Source organism: Echinops telfairi, unplaced genomic scaffold (assembly GCF_000313985.2).
Source record: "Echinops telfairi isolate 266 unplaced genomic scaffold, ASM31398v2 ScPeMD7_3;HRSCAF=10, whole genome shotgun sequence".
Classification (NCBI taxonomy): domain Eukaryota; kingdom Metazoa; phylum Chordata; class Mammalia; order Afrosoricida; family Tenrecidae; genus Echinops; species Echinops telfairi.
In genome coordinates this window covers 26,734,209-26,749,188 of record NW_022103899.1, presented here as the reverse complement: position 1 = coordinate 26,749,188, position 14,980 = coordinate 26,734,209, and the positions used below count along the sequence as shown (strand labels likewise).

The following is a 14,980-nucleotide window of genomic DNA, read 5'->3' as shown; positions in this document are numbered from 1 at the left end:
TGATAAGAGTTGTATGAGCCCCTAATGAAACGATTGAGAAAAAAAAAAAGAGTTCCTTTCTCAGAAACCCCAAGAGGCAGTTCTACCCTTTCCTATAGGGTCGCTATGAGCCGGGATTGATTCTATGGCAGTGAGTTTGGTTTTTGATTTGGTACACACTAAGTATTCTGAGAAATACCTTTTTTTGTTTGTCCCATTGACATAAAAGAATTGCAGATTTAAAAAAAAAAGAATTTCAGAGATAGGGAGAAGGTAGTGGGGAGGAGGGGAGAAAGGGTGAACTGATCCTAATGACTGACATATAATCCTGCCCCTAGGGGGTTGATCAGCAGAAACGTGGGTGAAGGGAGACAGCAGTTGGTGTAAGATATGAAAACAATAATAGTTATAAGTTATCAAGGGGTCATGAGGGTGGGAGGGGGGGTGAAGGGGGAAAAAAGAGGAACTGATACCAAGGACTCAAATAGAGAATAAATGTTTAGAAAATGAAGATGGCAACATATGTACAGTTATGCTTGATACAATTGATGTACAGAATGTCATAAAATGATTTAAAACAACAACAAAAACACGACAAAGAATCAGAGAAAGGATGTTTTTGCCATGTCTGTCTGAGTCAGGCTATCTTTGGGGCTCCTGCAGAAACCATCACCCGGAGTTCTGCTCTCATCAGGAATTAACCGCCTGGGAATGGGCCCGTTTATAAGAACACACTAGTCAACAGCTCAGAGATCAAGTCCACCAAGGCCAAACAAAAGGGGGGCCCCAAATGTTTGAGATAGTAAATGTTCATGCAAATATTAGAACGTTACGACAAAAATGCCCTAGGCTTCTTGCCAATGGTGGATTTTTTTGGTTGTTGAAGTTCATTTACCAATGGGTTTGATCCTTTGAGTCATAAGAGTTGTTTGTTCTGGATGCTACAGGTCGACCCAGTTGAATGTGGAAATGTTTTTTAAAGCCCTTTGGGAGAGGCTGAGTTAGAAGAAGGTCATTAACAATTATGGGCATTTGGTGGAGACCTTAACTAATATTTACAGAATGACTTGTATTTCGATGGTATTTTTGCATGCCTCATTTTATTTAATTCCACAGGAAAATTACTGAGTGTTTTCCACCATTTCCGTTGAAGAGATAGATGGACATAGGCCAGCTGTTGCTTAGCTCATGGTAATAAAGGGATTGTGAAAGGAGGACATCTGGACTTTCTAACTCGCGTATTCTAGTAAGCAGACCTTCTGTGCCTCTGACCATGTTTCTCGTCATTAACACATTGTGTTTTGAGGGCCAAGTAGAAAGCGTGCTGGTGCTTTTGGGTGCCGTTGCTGTTGTGTGGGTGGATTTTGACTCACAGCGACCCCATGTGACAAAGTACAACTGTCCCATCGGGTTGTCTAGGCTGTAGTCTTAGGTCATTATCCTGTGAAACCCTGGCTGGGCTCAAACTGCCAATCTTTAGCAGCTCAGTGTTTAACGGTTGTGCCACCAGGATGCCTATAAAGAGTATCTGGTGTAGATCTAAGTTTCTCTCCCTCTCTCTCTCTCTCTTTGGTCCAGTGCAGAATTGTACACTAGTCTGAATGGTTATACAACGCAATTTAAAAAGCACGCTGTCATCTGATGGAATGCATTTGAAAGTGTACACTTTGATAGACTCTCAGATTAATTCGCTTCAGGTTATTTTAAAGAGATTGTCTGGTGTGTGGTTAGCCCGCAAGGCCTCCAGGAATGGCGCCTAAAGGGATCCAGGACCCATCATTTTCAAAGATCTGGACAAGCAGAAGCGGGAGGCCCCAGGGCGAGTGGCCAGGAAAGCTGGTGAATGGAAGGGTGGTCCAGGTTTCCTCCTGCTGATGGGAAGCTACGTGGGCTGGCCACGGACTTCGGTTGCCTGGTAACACAGCGACTGTGGCCTTTCTGTTGTATGTGTGCCCTGCCAGAGGGGCACCTTTGGAATGTACTTGGAATTCTTTGACGTGAAGCCTTTGCACCAACTGAGTTCAGTCTCTGCCTGGAACACGTATCGGCTTCACAGCCTCCCTCACTTCCTTCAGGCCTCAACTCAATGGCGAGCATCCAGAGAAAACGCCTCTAAATGACCACCTGAAACCGCAATCGCTCCATCCCGTCTAGCCCCTACTCTTCCTTCACCGCTTCGGAGTGCACCCAGCACCACCTGAAATGACAGCACACCTGACCAGCATGGTTTCTGGTGTCTGTCTTCGTGAATTGGCCTAAAAAAGAGAGCGAACCCAACCCACTGCCACCGAATTGACTTGAACCTATAGCGACCCTATGCAGAGTTTTGGGGGCTGTAAATCTTTATGGGAGCCCCTAGCTTCATCCTTCTCCCAGGCAGTGGGGGGTGGGTTTGAATTTTTGTCTTTATTTGACCGTGCTAGCAAGGCTGGAGAATTTCCTTTTTGTCTACTCACTGAAATTTATCACCCCCAAATCAATACCTGTTTGCACACGTGCTCAGCAGTGACAGCTTTGAGTTCTACTTGGCCACCTTTTTCTTTCACTCTATGGCTGGATATTCTAAGTTCCGCTAAGTAGTTGGGCTTCTTTAAAGACAGACACTAAAGCACACATTCCTTGGTGGAAGCAGTCAGCCAATGCTTTCTTTTCACTCAGACAATGTACCACAGCGGAGCCCGATGGTGGTGAGTTCACATCCTGGTCTCCTACTTGCCAGCGGTGCGACTCAGACAAGTTAGTATACCTTACTTTCCTCAAGAGTCAAATGAGGAAAAGAACAGTAATTACCAGATAGGATTTGGGCAGTGACTAATGAGATGATGTGGCTACGTGTTTAGGATAGCTCAATCAATATTAGCAACCATTATGATTTAGATATGGATTCTTTCAGGAAATCAAGAGATAGGAGGTGAACGCGATTACTTCACAAAGGTGGCTTAGCAGGTGGGAACGGCCACGTGCGGGTGCCTCTGAGCAGATGGCATCGTCTCCTCTGCCCTAGGCTGCCAGGAGGCATTCTCAAGAACTGGAATGGAATGGAGAAGCAGCAGCTGGTAAGGGGAACACCGGACCTCTAAATAGCGGGCAGACGGTGTGTAGTCTAGATTGGGATGGGAAATATGGAGAGTGATAGGATCGAGTACAGCTACATGACACACATCTGTTTGTTCTCTGTAGAAGTATGTGCTTGTTTCTCTTGAAAGGCAGGGCAGGTTGGGTAGGATTAGAGGTATAGCTAAGATTGGGCAAGTACGGTGTGTGCCTGTGGTGCCCAGGGCAGGAGGACACCACTGAACACTTTCTATGAACCATCAGTTTCCATCACCAGCTGCGAGGGATCACCTAGCACACTAAAACGTATACTTTCATATTTGAGAGCCTCTGTGGCTCAAGACAGACTGTGTGATTCTACTCTGCTGAGTGAAGCAAGATAGAGAAAGAAAGAAAAAAAAATGACTTTGAGCACATTGTAGTCTAATTTTCATCTATGAAAGTAATGGTGGTACAATTGTAATTTTCAGGCAGTGACATCATGTGTTAAGTCAAAGACTTAGGGACTTTATTTGTATTTTTGAGCTCAAGGTTAAACTCTCTAAACGACGGGTGGCAGATGCTTGGGCAGGTGAGCGATTTAAGTGCTTGCCAGGGATTTTCCATAGAGACCCCCGGGGAAGAGAAAGGGATCCTGATACCAATTTGGAGAAGCCTGTCATTTCACATTGACCGTGGCCATGGAGTTGATGCCGATGCATAGTGACTCATACCCTGCCTTGTGGTATAGAGCAGAGCTGCCCCAAGGTGTTTCCAAGACTAAATCTGTGTAGAAACGGATTGTGACTTTTCCCCTAGTGTTTCCAAGACTAACTGTGTGGAAGCAGATTGTGTCGTCCCCCCCCCCCACACACACACAGAGTGGCTGGTGGGTTTGAATTGCTGACATCCGTGTGCTTAACCACTGTGCCAGCAGCAGCAGAGTTCCTGTGTCACATGTAGCCAGTAGCTTTTGAAACATGACAGATGAACTCCACTTGGGGGTTGCCGCAATGGCCAAGTTAAATAGCACGTTGAGCAAATGCTTTTTTAAAAAGTTAAAATTACTACCTTTGAGTGGCTTATGTTATCATCTTGCAATATAACTAGCTAGCTATAGACTCGATAGTAAAAAGAAGCAGGGACTAGAAACGCCACCCTGCAGGAAGAGAGGCGTCACCATACCATCTCCGTGAATCGATCGGCGCAGGCCATTCGCACCCACTCTGGGGTGGCGGGGCTCCTCACTGTGAAGTCCTGGGCGATGTCTCGTTCTCTGCGGGCTGCGGCCACAGCATCAGCGATGGCAAAGAACACCGATGACCCCAGGAACATTCCCGACTCCCCAAGGCCCTGCAGGACAGCACATTTGTTCTACTGAGTTACTGGAATAGTTTAAGGGGGATATAATGCATATCATGTAATTCACTAGTTCTTTCATCACCAAGATCAACGTTGGGACATTTTCTTCCTTCTTGTCCCCACTGCCGTTGACTTCCCTTTCCCTCCGGCACATTTGTCTTAGAACCTTCTACACCACTAGATCACTAGCTCCTAGAGGGGAAGGGGTCTGGTCTTGTTCACCGGGGCATTCCGTACAGGAGTTATCCACACAGGGTCTGACACATACGAGCAACTCAACAAGTGTTTGCTGATTGACTCACTGACTGACTGAAGCTGGAGTACTCCTGAAGCTCCTCGATCATTAATTCTGTCTGGCTTAATTTTGTTCTGTGAGGGGAGGATGCTTTATTAAGAAAAGTTCTACATTCAGCTAGAAGGTTCTAAGTCAACTTCATGAGCAGAGAGAAAAGTGCCACTGTTTTTCAGGATTTCCAGTGACACCGCCTTTCATTTCATTTAGTAGTTTAATCTTAAGGTTCTTAAGTGAAAATGTTATCCTCTCGAGAGCCAAAGCTTCTTGTTGAATGTAAGAGTATTCAGTGAAGTGGTTACTAAAACAATCTTTGGGGTCTATGCCATTGGACATGGGTGGACCATTTATTGTCTCTGTCAGTATTACCTAGGTGACTCATCACCACATTCTGACAGTTTATAATGATTTGAGGAGTATAGTGGGTTACACATTGGTCACCAGTTCAAACCCAGCAGCAGCAGCTCCTAGAGAGGAAGATGAGACGTTCTGCTTCCGTAAAGATTTACAGTCGGAAACCCACGGGTACAGGTCTTTCGACATTGTCCTATAGGGCCATCTGAATCAGAACAGACTGATGGCAGCGAGTGTGGTTTATAGTGATTAGCTTGTGGTAACAGGTAACCTGTATTTATTGGCTGACTTCCACCAAGTCATTTGAGCCATTGCCCAGCATCTACTGTAGGCACTCACCTTGGATGAATAGATGGTTAGCGGGGTATGCGACGATGGCAAAAGGGAAACATTGAATTCCTCGGGGATGTCCGTGACGGTTGGAATTTTATACTCATCTGGGCCCCGAGAGTGCAGGATGCCTTCAGGGGAATAGTTCAGTTCTTCTGTAGTATAAAGGCCCATTCCTTGAATAAATGCACCTTCAATCTAAAGGGGGAAATTTTCAAGTTTTGTGACCTTATACTTTTTAAAATGTGTTTCCTTACCACCACCACCCCAACCCCGACCCCCTTCGCCTCAGGTGTGAGTCTCCTCAGTTGGCCAGCACTTACCTGTCCAATGTCAATGGCTGGATTTAGGCTACAGCCTGCATCCATGATGATATCTGTTCTGATTTTCTGTCAAAAATAAAAACACTGTCACCATTCAAACATCAAATAGTCTCTAGTCATTCAAGAACTCCTGTTGGTCAGTGAACACGACATCAACCCTCCATCAACGTTCCAGTTAGGTTGAACTGGTAGAACTTCTGTGTAGCCCTAGCACTGATACCCCCAGAAGGCCTTTGCATTCATGATTTTGACTTTTATTTTCTTATTTCTTACTTTTTATTTTTATTTATTTTATTTAAAAAAATCATTTTATTTATTGATTATTTTTAACATTTTTTTGGTTTTTTCTTTTCTTTTAAAATCATTTCATTAGGGGTTCATACAACTCTTAGCACAATCCTTACATACATCAATTGTGTAAAGCACATTTGTAAATTCATTACCCTCATCATTCTCAAAACATTTGCTCTCCACTTAAGCCCCTGGCATCAGCGCCTCATTTTCCCCCCTCCCTCCCTGCTCCCCCTCCCTCATGAACCCTTAATAATTTATAAATTATTATTTTGTCATATCTTGCACTGTCCAATGTCTCCCTTCACCCACTTTTCTGTTGTCCGTCCCCCAGGGAGGAGGTAATTTGTAGATCCTTGTAATCGGTTCCCCCTTTCCAACCCACCCTCCCAGTATCGCCACTCTCACCACTGGTCCTGAAGGGATCATCCACCCTGGATTCCCTGTGTTTCCAGTTTCTATCTGTACCAGTGTACATCGTCTGGTCTAGCCAGATTTGTAAGGTAGAATTGGGATCCTGATAGAGGAGGGTGGGTGGGGAGGAAGCATTTAGGAACTAGAGGAAAGTTGTATGTTTCATCCTTGCTATATCGCACCCTGACTGGTTCGTCTCCTCCCGGAGACACTTCTGTAAGGGGATGTCCAGTGGCCTACAAATGGGCTTTGCACCCGCCCCCCCCTCATTCACAATGATATGATTTTTTCTTCTGATGATGCCTGATACCTGCCTGATCCCTTAGACACCTTGTGATCGCACAGGCTGGCGTGCTTCTTCCATGTGGGCTTTGTTGCTTCTGAGCTAGATGTCCGCTTGTTTACCTTCAAGCCTTTAAGACTGCAGATGCTATATCTTTTGCTAGCCAGGCACCATCGGCATTCACCTGCTTTGTCTTCACCGATTATGTCGGGAAGGTGAGCATCATAGAATGCCAGTTTAATAGAACAGAGTATTCTTGCATTGAGGGGATTTTGACTTTTTAAAGTGACTCCAAAGTTCTTGACATGCTGGCGTGTGGGAGTGAGTCATTTAGTAAATCACTGCGCCAGCATCTGATTCTCATTTTGGATTTGTTGTTTGAGTATAACTCATGAGCTCATCTAATCCTCATGGTAGTCTGAGTGGTACTAAGTGGTACTACTGCCATTTTATCGAGGAAATCTCATAATGTATGTCTGATTTTAGAGATTTGGAAAATCCCCGAAGATATTAAGGGCAAGAGTTGAGACTACTTTGGGCTTTGGAAAGCGGCGTCCTTCTCTGAAAAACCTCAAGAAATCTATCCCAGGCATGCCAGTTAGCTGGCTCGAGAACCACAGAAAGCTTCTGAGTGCTGGTGGCCTGTCCTTGGGGCTCCCCTGCTGCCCACACTCTGATAGCATTTGCTGTGCCCTCACTGCCAGGACCAGTTCTGATGGTGCTTTGTTCCCAGTGCCCGGGCTCCTACTTGTCATCCAGCCTGTGCATTGCATGATTCGCTGCCTTTCTTCTGACTCCAGCCTGGCCTCTTGTCCTTCATGCCTTAGCGTGGGGCTTCCATCGTGAAACCTGGACTGCGTGGTATGATGGGCGGTGGATAATGGGAAGAGATGGCTGTGCTCTTATACTGAATTATAGGTTGTTATAGCTCACCAACCATGAATGGCCAAAGCAATAAAAATTAAAATAAAAAGAAGACAAAAGCAAGGAAAGCAAAGCACTTTTTACTACCAAGAGAGTCTGACAATAAAGCCTGCCAATGAATTTCTTTGATTTTTCTTTAATTAAAAAAAGTTTTACTTCTCCAGAAAATAAACTATCATTAGGGAACGAGGTGATATTGGAAGCACTGGACCCGTAATAAGAAAGGCATCAGAAGGACCCAATCTTAACTTTCTCAGGACCAAAGATCTGAATGCGCCCGTGGGGCTGATTTCTTCAGTGAATGAGATGGAGCCCCGAATTGCCAGCTAAAACGAGTATGTTCTAGATAGATACACACGGGGCATATTTATACTAGGAAACTATTCATTGTTTATCTGAAATTAAAATTTAACTGGGTGTCTTGTATTTTCATTTGTTACAGTTGACACCGTTACCTTCTGGGCAGTGAGCCAGAAAACAGTTGATCTTTGTAGAACTTGCTACCTGGTGGGGGTGCCGGAATGGACTTGAGGTGTGTGGAGACGCTGACAGCTGAGTCACCCCCACCCCCAGCCTGGCGTCCTCCTCCTGGCCTCCTTGTTTACCATCCTGCATGCATATTTTCTGTGTGTGTTGCACTCCGAAACACACTAGCAGTCAGTTTAAATGTAGCCTTACCATCAAGCTGAAATCCCCCATCCCATGCGTTTACTTCTAAAAACAGAACTGGAAGGCAAGTGAAGACATGATACTGACATGGCCCAGAGTGGAGCTGGAGTTGAGTCTGCGGGTAACTGCTTTCCAGAGCATCCCTTCTTTACTTTATTTCAGAATTGGATCTGTATAACATTTTTTGTGGGTGTGAGTAGCAGCCCAATGTGTAACCCACTATGCCACCAGAGCTCCTGAGTTATATACTTTTTAAAGTGTGGACAAGTTAACCAGAAATGGGGCAATCAGACATGTTGATAAAGTTTACATGTCAGGATTTTCCAGGGTCATTTTGCTCTGTATGAATTGACTTTCTGATTTAGGGTGAGGTAGCTCAAGATGATGCTGGAAGCATTTGTGTGTGGAGTTCATGTGTGTTACTGGTCTCCCCCGTGTGCTGACTCACAGTGGACTATCCTTTGGGTTGTGTTATACTGTAAGGTTTCTCTAATCAGCATCTTCTCTGGGATCGTTCCTGGACTATAGCTTTGGCTTTGAGGCTTTGGCTCTATCCACAAAGGTGCAGGTTGTTCACTTTTAGTTAAGCATGACCCTCTATTTTCAAAAGGTGGTTTCTTGGATGTTGAATTAAAATAGAAACATGAACATTATTTTCACTTAAGAACTCTATTTCTACTAGAGACTTCTGGCAAGATGGTGCCCAGGTAAGCAGCTTGCATCGAGAGTTCTGTGGTGGTCAGTAAATCCATCGATTAGGAGACTGATTAGCAGATTCAGGAAAGGGAGAGAGGGACCAGACCTCAACCTGGTGCACCCAGCCTGAGGGCAACATAGCAGCATGAAGCAGCGAACTAATAGAGAGTATACGAGGCCAGCCCCAATCTCAGCTACATGGACCCCCTCCCCAGAAGATTGCACTATAGAGGATAACACTGAAGATACAGCCCAGGGAGAGTGATGGGTCTGCCCAGACCACACAGTAAGAGAGAGCGAGAGCCAGAGCGAGAGAACAAGAACAGCATCTTGGCTTTGAGGACGACATTCCTGCTCAGAGCAGTCAATGCACAGAGAAGACCTTAGGTTGGGCCTCCTCACGAGACACGATGTTCCCTTACTGACCCACAGCACTGGGGGGCAGCACCAGGGACACTGTGCAGGAATTGTGCTGGGTCTGAAACCCCCACACCAGGGCGTAACAGGAAAGGAGTGCAAAAGAGCAGCAAGAGGAGCAAAGCAACATAGTCCCCGAGGAATCCTGAAAATAGACTTCGGACTTGGGGGCAGGGCTTGGCACCTCATCAGACCCTATCAAAATGTGGCGAAGAAAGCTGATGGTGCCTGGCTATCAAAAGGTATAGCATCTGGGGTCTTAAAAGCTTGAAGGTAAACAAGTGGCCATCTGCTCAGAAGCAACAAAGCTTACATGGAAGAAGCACACCAGCTTGTGCGATCACGAGGTGTCGAAAGGATCAGGTATAAGGCATCATTAGAACAAAAAATCTTAACCATAGTGAATGAGGGGGGGAGTGCGGAGTGGAGACCCAAAGCCCATTAGTAGGCCACTGGAGATCCCCTTGCAGAGGGGTCTCAGGGAGGAGTGAGCCAGACAGGGTGTGATGTAGCAACGATGAAAAATACAACTTTCCTCTAGTTTCCTCCCTCTCCCCCTCTTCCCCCCCACCATCATGATCTGAATTCTACCTTGCAAGTCTGGCTAGACCAGAGGATGTACACTGGTACAGATAGGAACTGGAAACATAGGGAATCCAGGGCTGATGATCCCTTCAAGACCAGTGGTGTGAGTGGCGATACTGGGAGGGTAGAGGGAGAGTGGGTTAGAAAGAGGGAACCGATTACAAGGATCTATATGTGACCTCCCTGGGGGATGGACAACAGAAAAGTGGGTGAAGGGAGACATGGGAAAGGGCAAGATATGACAAAATAATAATTTATAAATTATCAAGGGCTATAAGGGAGGGGGGTGCGGGGAGGGAGGGGAAAATGAGGACCTAATGCTGGGGGCTTAAGTGGAGAGAAAATGTTTTGAGAATGATGAGGGCAATGAATGTACAAATGTGCTTTACACAATTGATATATGTATGGATTGTGATAAGAGTCATATGAGCCCCTAATAAAATGATTAAAAAAAAAACATTCATAAGGGTCAGCAGACAGACCAGGAACTATTCATAGGCTATGTTTTTCTTCTTTTTTAAAATATCATCTATATAAGATAGGCAGGGTAAACAATTCTGGGGAGATAACAATGAGACCGATGGTTCCAGAGAAACAGGGGAGAGGAGGAGGTGGGGGAAAGGGAGGGAAGAGCCAACAAACCCAGGCACAAGGGAACAACAAAAGATCTAAAATCTATGGCCAGAAGGGTATAGAATGCTTGGTGGGGTTTGATCAAGTGCAGTGTAGCCGAGAGGAAGTACAGAGAGCCTAGTGAAGATCAAACATGATAGTGGGACAGGAGGAAAGTAAAAGGAAATAGAGGAAAGAAGTAGGAGGCAAAAGACATTTATAGAGGTATAAACATAGGCATGTGCATATGTAAATGCATAATGATAGGGATATAGGTCTATGTACCTATATTTATAGGTTAAGTATTTGTGGGAAACAGAAAAATTTCTCCCAAGTTGTCTCCCCCAAATATATGTTAGATTTAGGACACTGCTTGCAGCTAATGGTAAATGATTGTCAAGTTACCTCCCCAAAGGCAGTCAGCTGCCAGACTACTGTCTGGTCCCACCACAGGTAGGGCCCACTCCCTGCTGCTAAGGACAATGGGCTACTTCTCCCTAAAGGCTTGCAGTCATTGGTTTGGTTCCTTTAGGTGGGGTTTCCACCACTGATAATGGTTTCTATAGTGAGTCAGAGAACAGGTCAAACCCGCTCAGTGACATCCAAAGTTAGGCTGCCATCCTGAATCAAGGATCTGCCCACCTTGTCACCTGCCCATCATGTATACCCCTAGATCACCCTCCCCCATTACTATATTACCTATAGCACAACCCTTTCCTGTGATGTATGTCTTCACCTGTAATTAGGGGGCTTGCACGTCCCCAGAGAATATAAAAGCCTTGGTTAGCAATAAATCTCTCTCTCTCTCTCTCCATGTGGACCACGAAGTGAGATTGAGGTGAGCATGCTGCTATGTAATGCGTCTGACTCCATTATTTCAATCTCTCTTCTATCTCTCATGCTCTCTGTGACTTTACTATAATCTTTACTTATTATTGCTGTACAGTTGCGCCTACCAGGCCTGTGATGATGTGTTAGGGGCGGGTACCCTGACAAGTATTAAGGTAGCAGAAGGACATTGGGCCTCTAACTCAAGTCCTCCCTCAACACAAGAACACTGTATTCTAATAATCTGGCATTCTGTGAAAGCTCACCTTTCCTGACAAGATTGCTGAAAACAAAGTGGGTGTGTAAGCTAATGTGGTGAAGAAAGCTGATGGTGTCTGGCTATTTCAAGATATAGCGTCTGGGGTCTTAAAGGCTTGATGTTAAATAAGTGGGCATCTAGCAGGGAATCAATAAAGTCCACATGGAAGAAGCACACCAATCTGTGTGATCATGAGATGTCAATGGGATCAGGTATCAAGCATCAGAAGACTCAAAACAAACAACCATTTCAATGAGAATGAGGGGGGTCATTTCATGATAGTGGGGGGTCAGAATGAAGACCCCAAATCCATCTGTAGACAATTGGACATCCCTTCACAGAAGGGACACAAGGAAGGGACGAGCCAATCAGAGTACAGTATAGTATCAATGAAACACACAACATTTCTCTAGTTCTTTAATGCTATCCCCTGCCCCCCACTATCATAACCCCAGTTCTATCTTACAAATCTGGCTAGACTGGAGCATATACACTGGTACAGATAAGAGTTCTCAACACACAGAATTCAGGACAGATAAATCCCTCAGGACCAATAATGAAAGTAGTGATACCATGAGGGTAGGGGAAAGGTGTGAGGAGAAAGGGGCGGAAAGAGGGAACCTAATACAATGATTGACATATAAGTCCCCACCCCAGGGGGACAAACAATAGAAACATGGGTGAAGGGAGACAGCAGATGTAAAATATGAAGATAAAAATAATTTATAAATTATCAAGGGTTCACGAGGGTGTGAAGGTTGGGGAGGGAGGGGAAAAGATGAGCTCGATACCAAGGGCTCAAGTAGAAAGACAATGTTTTGGAAATAATGATGGCAATATACGTACAAATGATTTATTTAAAAAAAAACACTTTCTTTAGAGGTCAGTTTTCCCTTGGGATTATTGTCTTTTGAAGAAGCATCAGCACATTGTTATGTGTTTAAAACGTTTACTCAGGACTATTTTATCGGTTTATTCCTTCAGATTAGACAGTTCATGCTTCCTTTAGGATTGGAGCATCTTCTTCAAAAAACAAGCAAACATTGGAAAGCCATTTTGTCTGAAGTGGAATAAAGAATTCCTTTGCAGTGGTTGGATAGTTGATATGCTCTAGGCTTTCTTGACCATTACATTTTCCTTTTACGTGGAAACGTAGGATAAGGTTGGGTCCTGGCACATTCTCCTTAAAACAAAATATTCCTTTTCTTGCTATACAAATATTACATAACAAGGGTTGCTTCATGTAGGACACAATTTTTGGGTGGTGGTTCTTTTAACTTGTAAGAAAGCTGCATTTGACTTACCCTGTGAGCTCCGGTCAGGCAGTCAATTTCAACCTCCGAACAGGCAGCTCCATAGACGTAGTAAGGAAACGGGTCTCCCTCTCCCTTCTCCCAGTCCATAAAAGCCTTGTAGCCCCTGTGGAAAACATAAAGCCCGTTGCCTTAGGGGATGCAAACAATGTTGATTCATTTAAAAAATAATCAAAATTTTACAATAGCCTTTAATTTGATGAATGTTCTTTTCAACCTTTTTTGGGGGGTTTTAACCTGTGTTCAACTGCAAACTCTATTTATAACCTTATTAATTACAGCAGCACCATCTTTGGCCTCCATTAGGAAGAGGCTATTCCTTGTGTTAAAAAGGAGAGTGAAGCCACCAGACTGTTTTGGCCAAGACCACACAGTGTGTCTGGATCCTGGCGGGTTAGGGTTTATGCTTAAGCCATGCACGTTGAGCGCCTCAAGTGGTATCCACCTATCATTGTTCCCAGGGGGCACCCCTAGCTTGTGCTAGGCTAACGCACACGAGCCTGATGGGTAAGCTGGCCATCCAAGGCACTAATTTATAAAGGAAGATGCACCCAGCTAGGGTTGGGGTTGTTTTCCTCTTGGGTAACTGGATTTAGGAATATAGAACTCAACATGGGCAAAGCACAAGCCTCGTCACCCCTTACTGCTGTGCGTTTTGTTTGTTGGTTGGTTTCATTTGGTGATTTGTTTCATTAGAATGTAAAACTAATATCAGATATTTCCTGAGTTCAGGCTTTGGCCAATTAATATGCATCTGCTGAGGGCTTTCCATCGACAGATAAGGAGTAAATAGTGATTAATGATTGATTATCCTCTGACCCATATCCTGCCCAGCAAGGAGCTTCAAAATAGAAAGACTGTGAGACGCAGGGAGGGAGATTTGTAAAGATGACTTGCCCCCTAGGTTTCCTGTGCTGTAATCTGTACAGAAGCAGGTCACCAGGGCCCGCTCTCCCAGCCCTCAGACCGCCACACAGATTGCTTAATGAGTTTTGTTGGCCTTCCAGTTAGTGGTGAGAATGTAGCCATTTTGCCATCTGGGTTCCATTAGTATCTTCTTACTACTTACAATAAATAGCCAAGAAAACAATTCATTGTTGCAAATAAAAGAAATTGCTTGTTTTTAGCCTAATAAGAGTTATACTATTATTTAATGTTTCTTTGCAAATAGCCTCAAGGCCTATGTGAAATCATAGAATTTTAGCCTTACAAGGGACTCAATGATCAACATAATAAAAAGTTATGATTTTTACAAATAAAAGAATTCAAGGGAATTGGGGTTTCAGCTAAGTCCAAGATATTATTGTAATTTTTACCTGAAGTATCCAGTAGCTGAAAGACTGATTCTTTTCTCAAATGCAGCTCCTATCTGTAGAATAGGCATATTTAGTAAAAATAAAATAAATCTATCATCTAATGAATCAAAGTGAAAATATTTCATATATCAAAATTGATATCCAGTCATTATTTCTGGTACTCTGTCACTAGTAATAGAAACAATTACCATATATTTCTCCTGAATATTCTTTTTTACGATTGAATTAAAAAATCTAGATTGAGCAAACAAAATAGAATTTTGTTGTGTACCTATGTTAACGGGAAAAAAAACCTCTCTACTGTCTTTGAATCAATCTGACTCATAGTTACCCTATAGGACAGAGTAGAATTAATTACTCCTTAGGATTTCTAAGACTGCAAAATTTTTTTAATCAAATACTTTTATTGGGGGCTCTTACATCTCTTATCACAATCCATACATTCATCCATTGTGTCAAGCATATTTGTACATATGCTGCCCTCATTGTTTTCAAAGCATTTTCTTTCTACTTGAGCCCTTGATATCAGTTCCTCATTTCCCCCCTCCATTCCCTGCCCTCCCTCCCTTCCTCCCTCATGAACCCTTGATAAGTTATAGATTATTATTTTCATATCTTACATCATCCTCTGTCACCTTTCACCCACTTTTCTGTTGTTTGGTCCCCTGGGAGGGGGTTATATGTTGATCCTTGTGATCGA

General features: G+C 44.0%; 1 protein-coding gene across 1 annotated transcript in view; it reads right to left on the bottom strand.

The window, feature by feature from the left end:
• Positions 1–14,980, bottom strand: part of LOC101661389 (aldehyde oxidase 2-like) — a 105,266-nt gene that overhangs the window by 3,883 nt on the left and 86,403 nt on the right. The window contains 5 exon segments of the mRNA XM_045296335.1: positions 4,198–4,365; positions 5,360–5,548; positions 5,674–5,739; positions 12,956–13,070; positions 14,281–14,333. Of these exon segments, the coding sequence (XP_045152270.1) occupies positions 4,198–4,365; positions 5,360–5,548; positions 5,674–5,739; positions 12,956–13,070; positions 14,281–14,333 (591 nt within the window).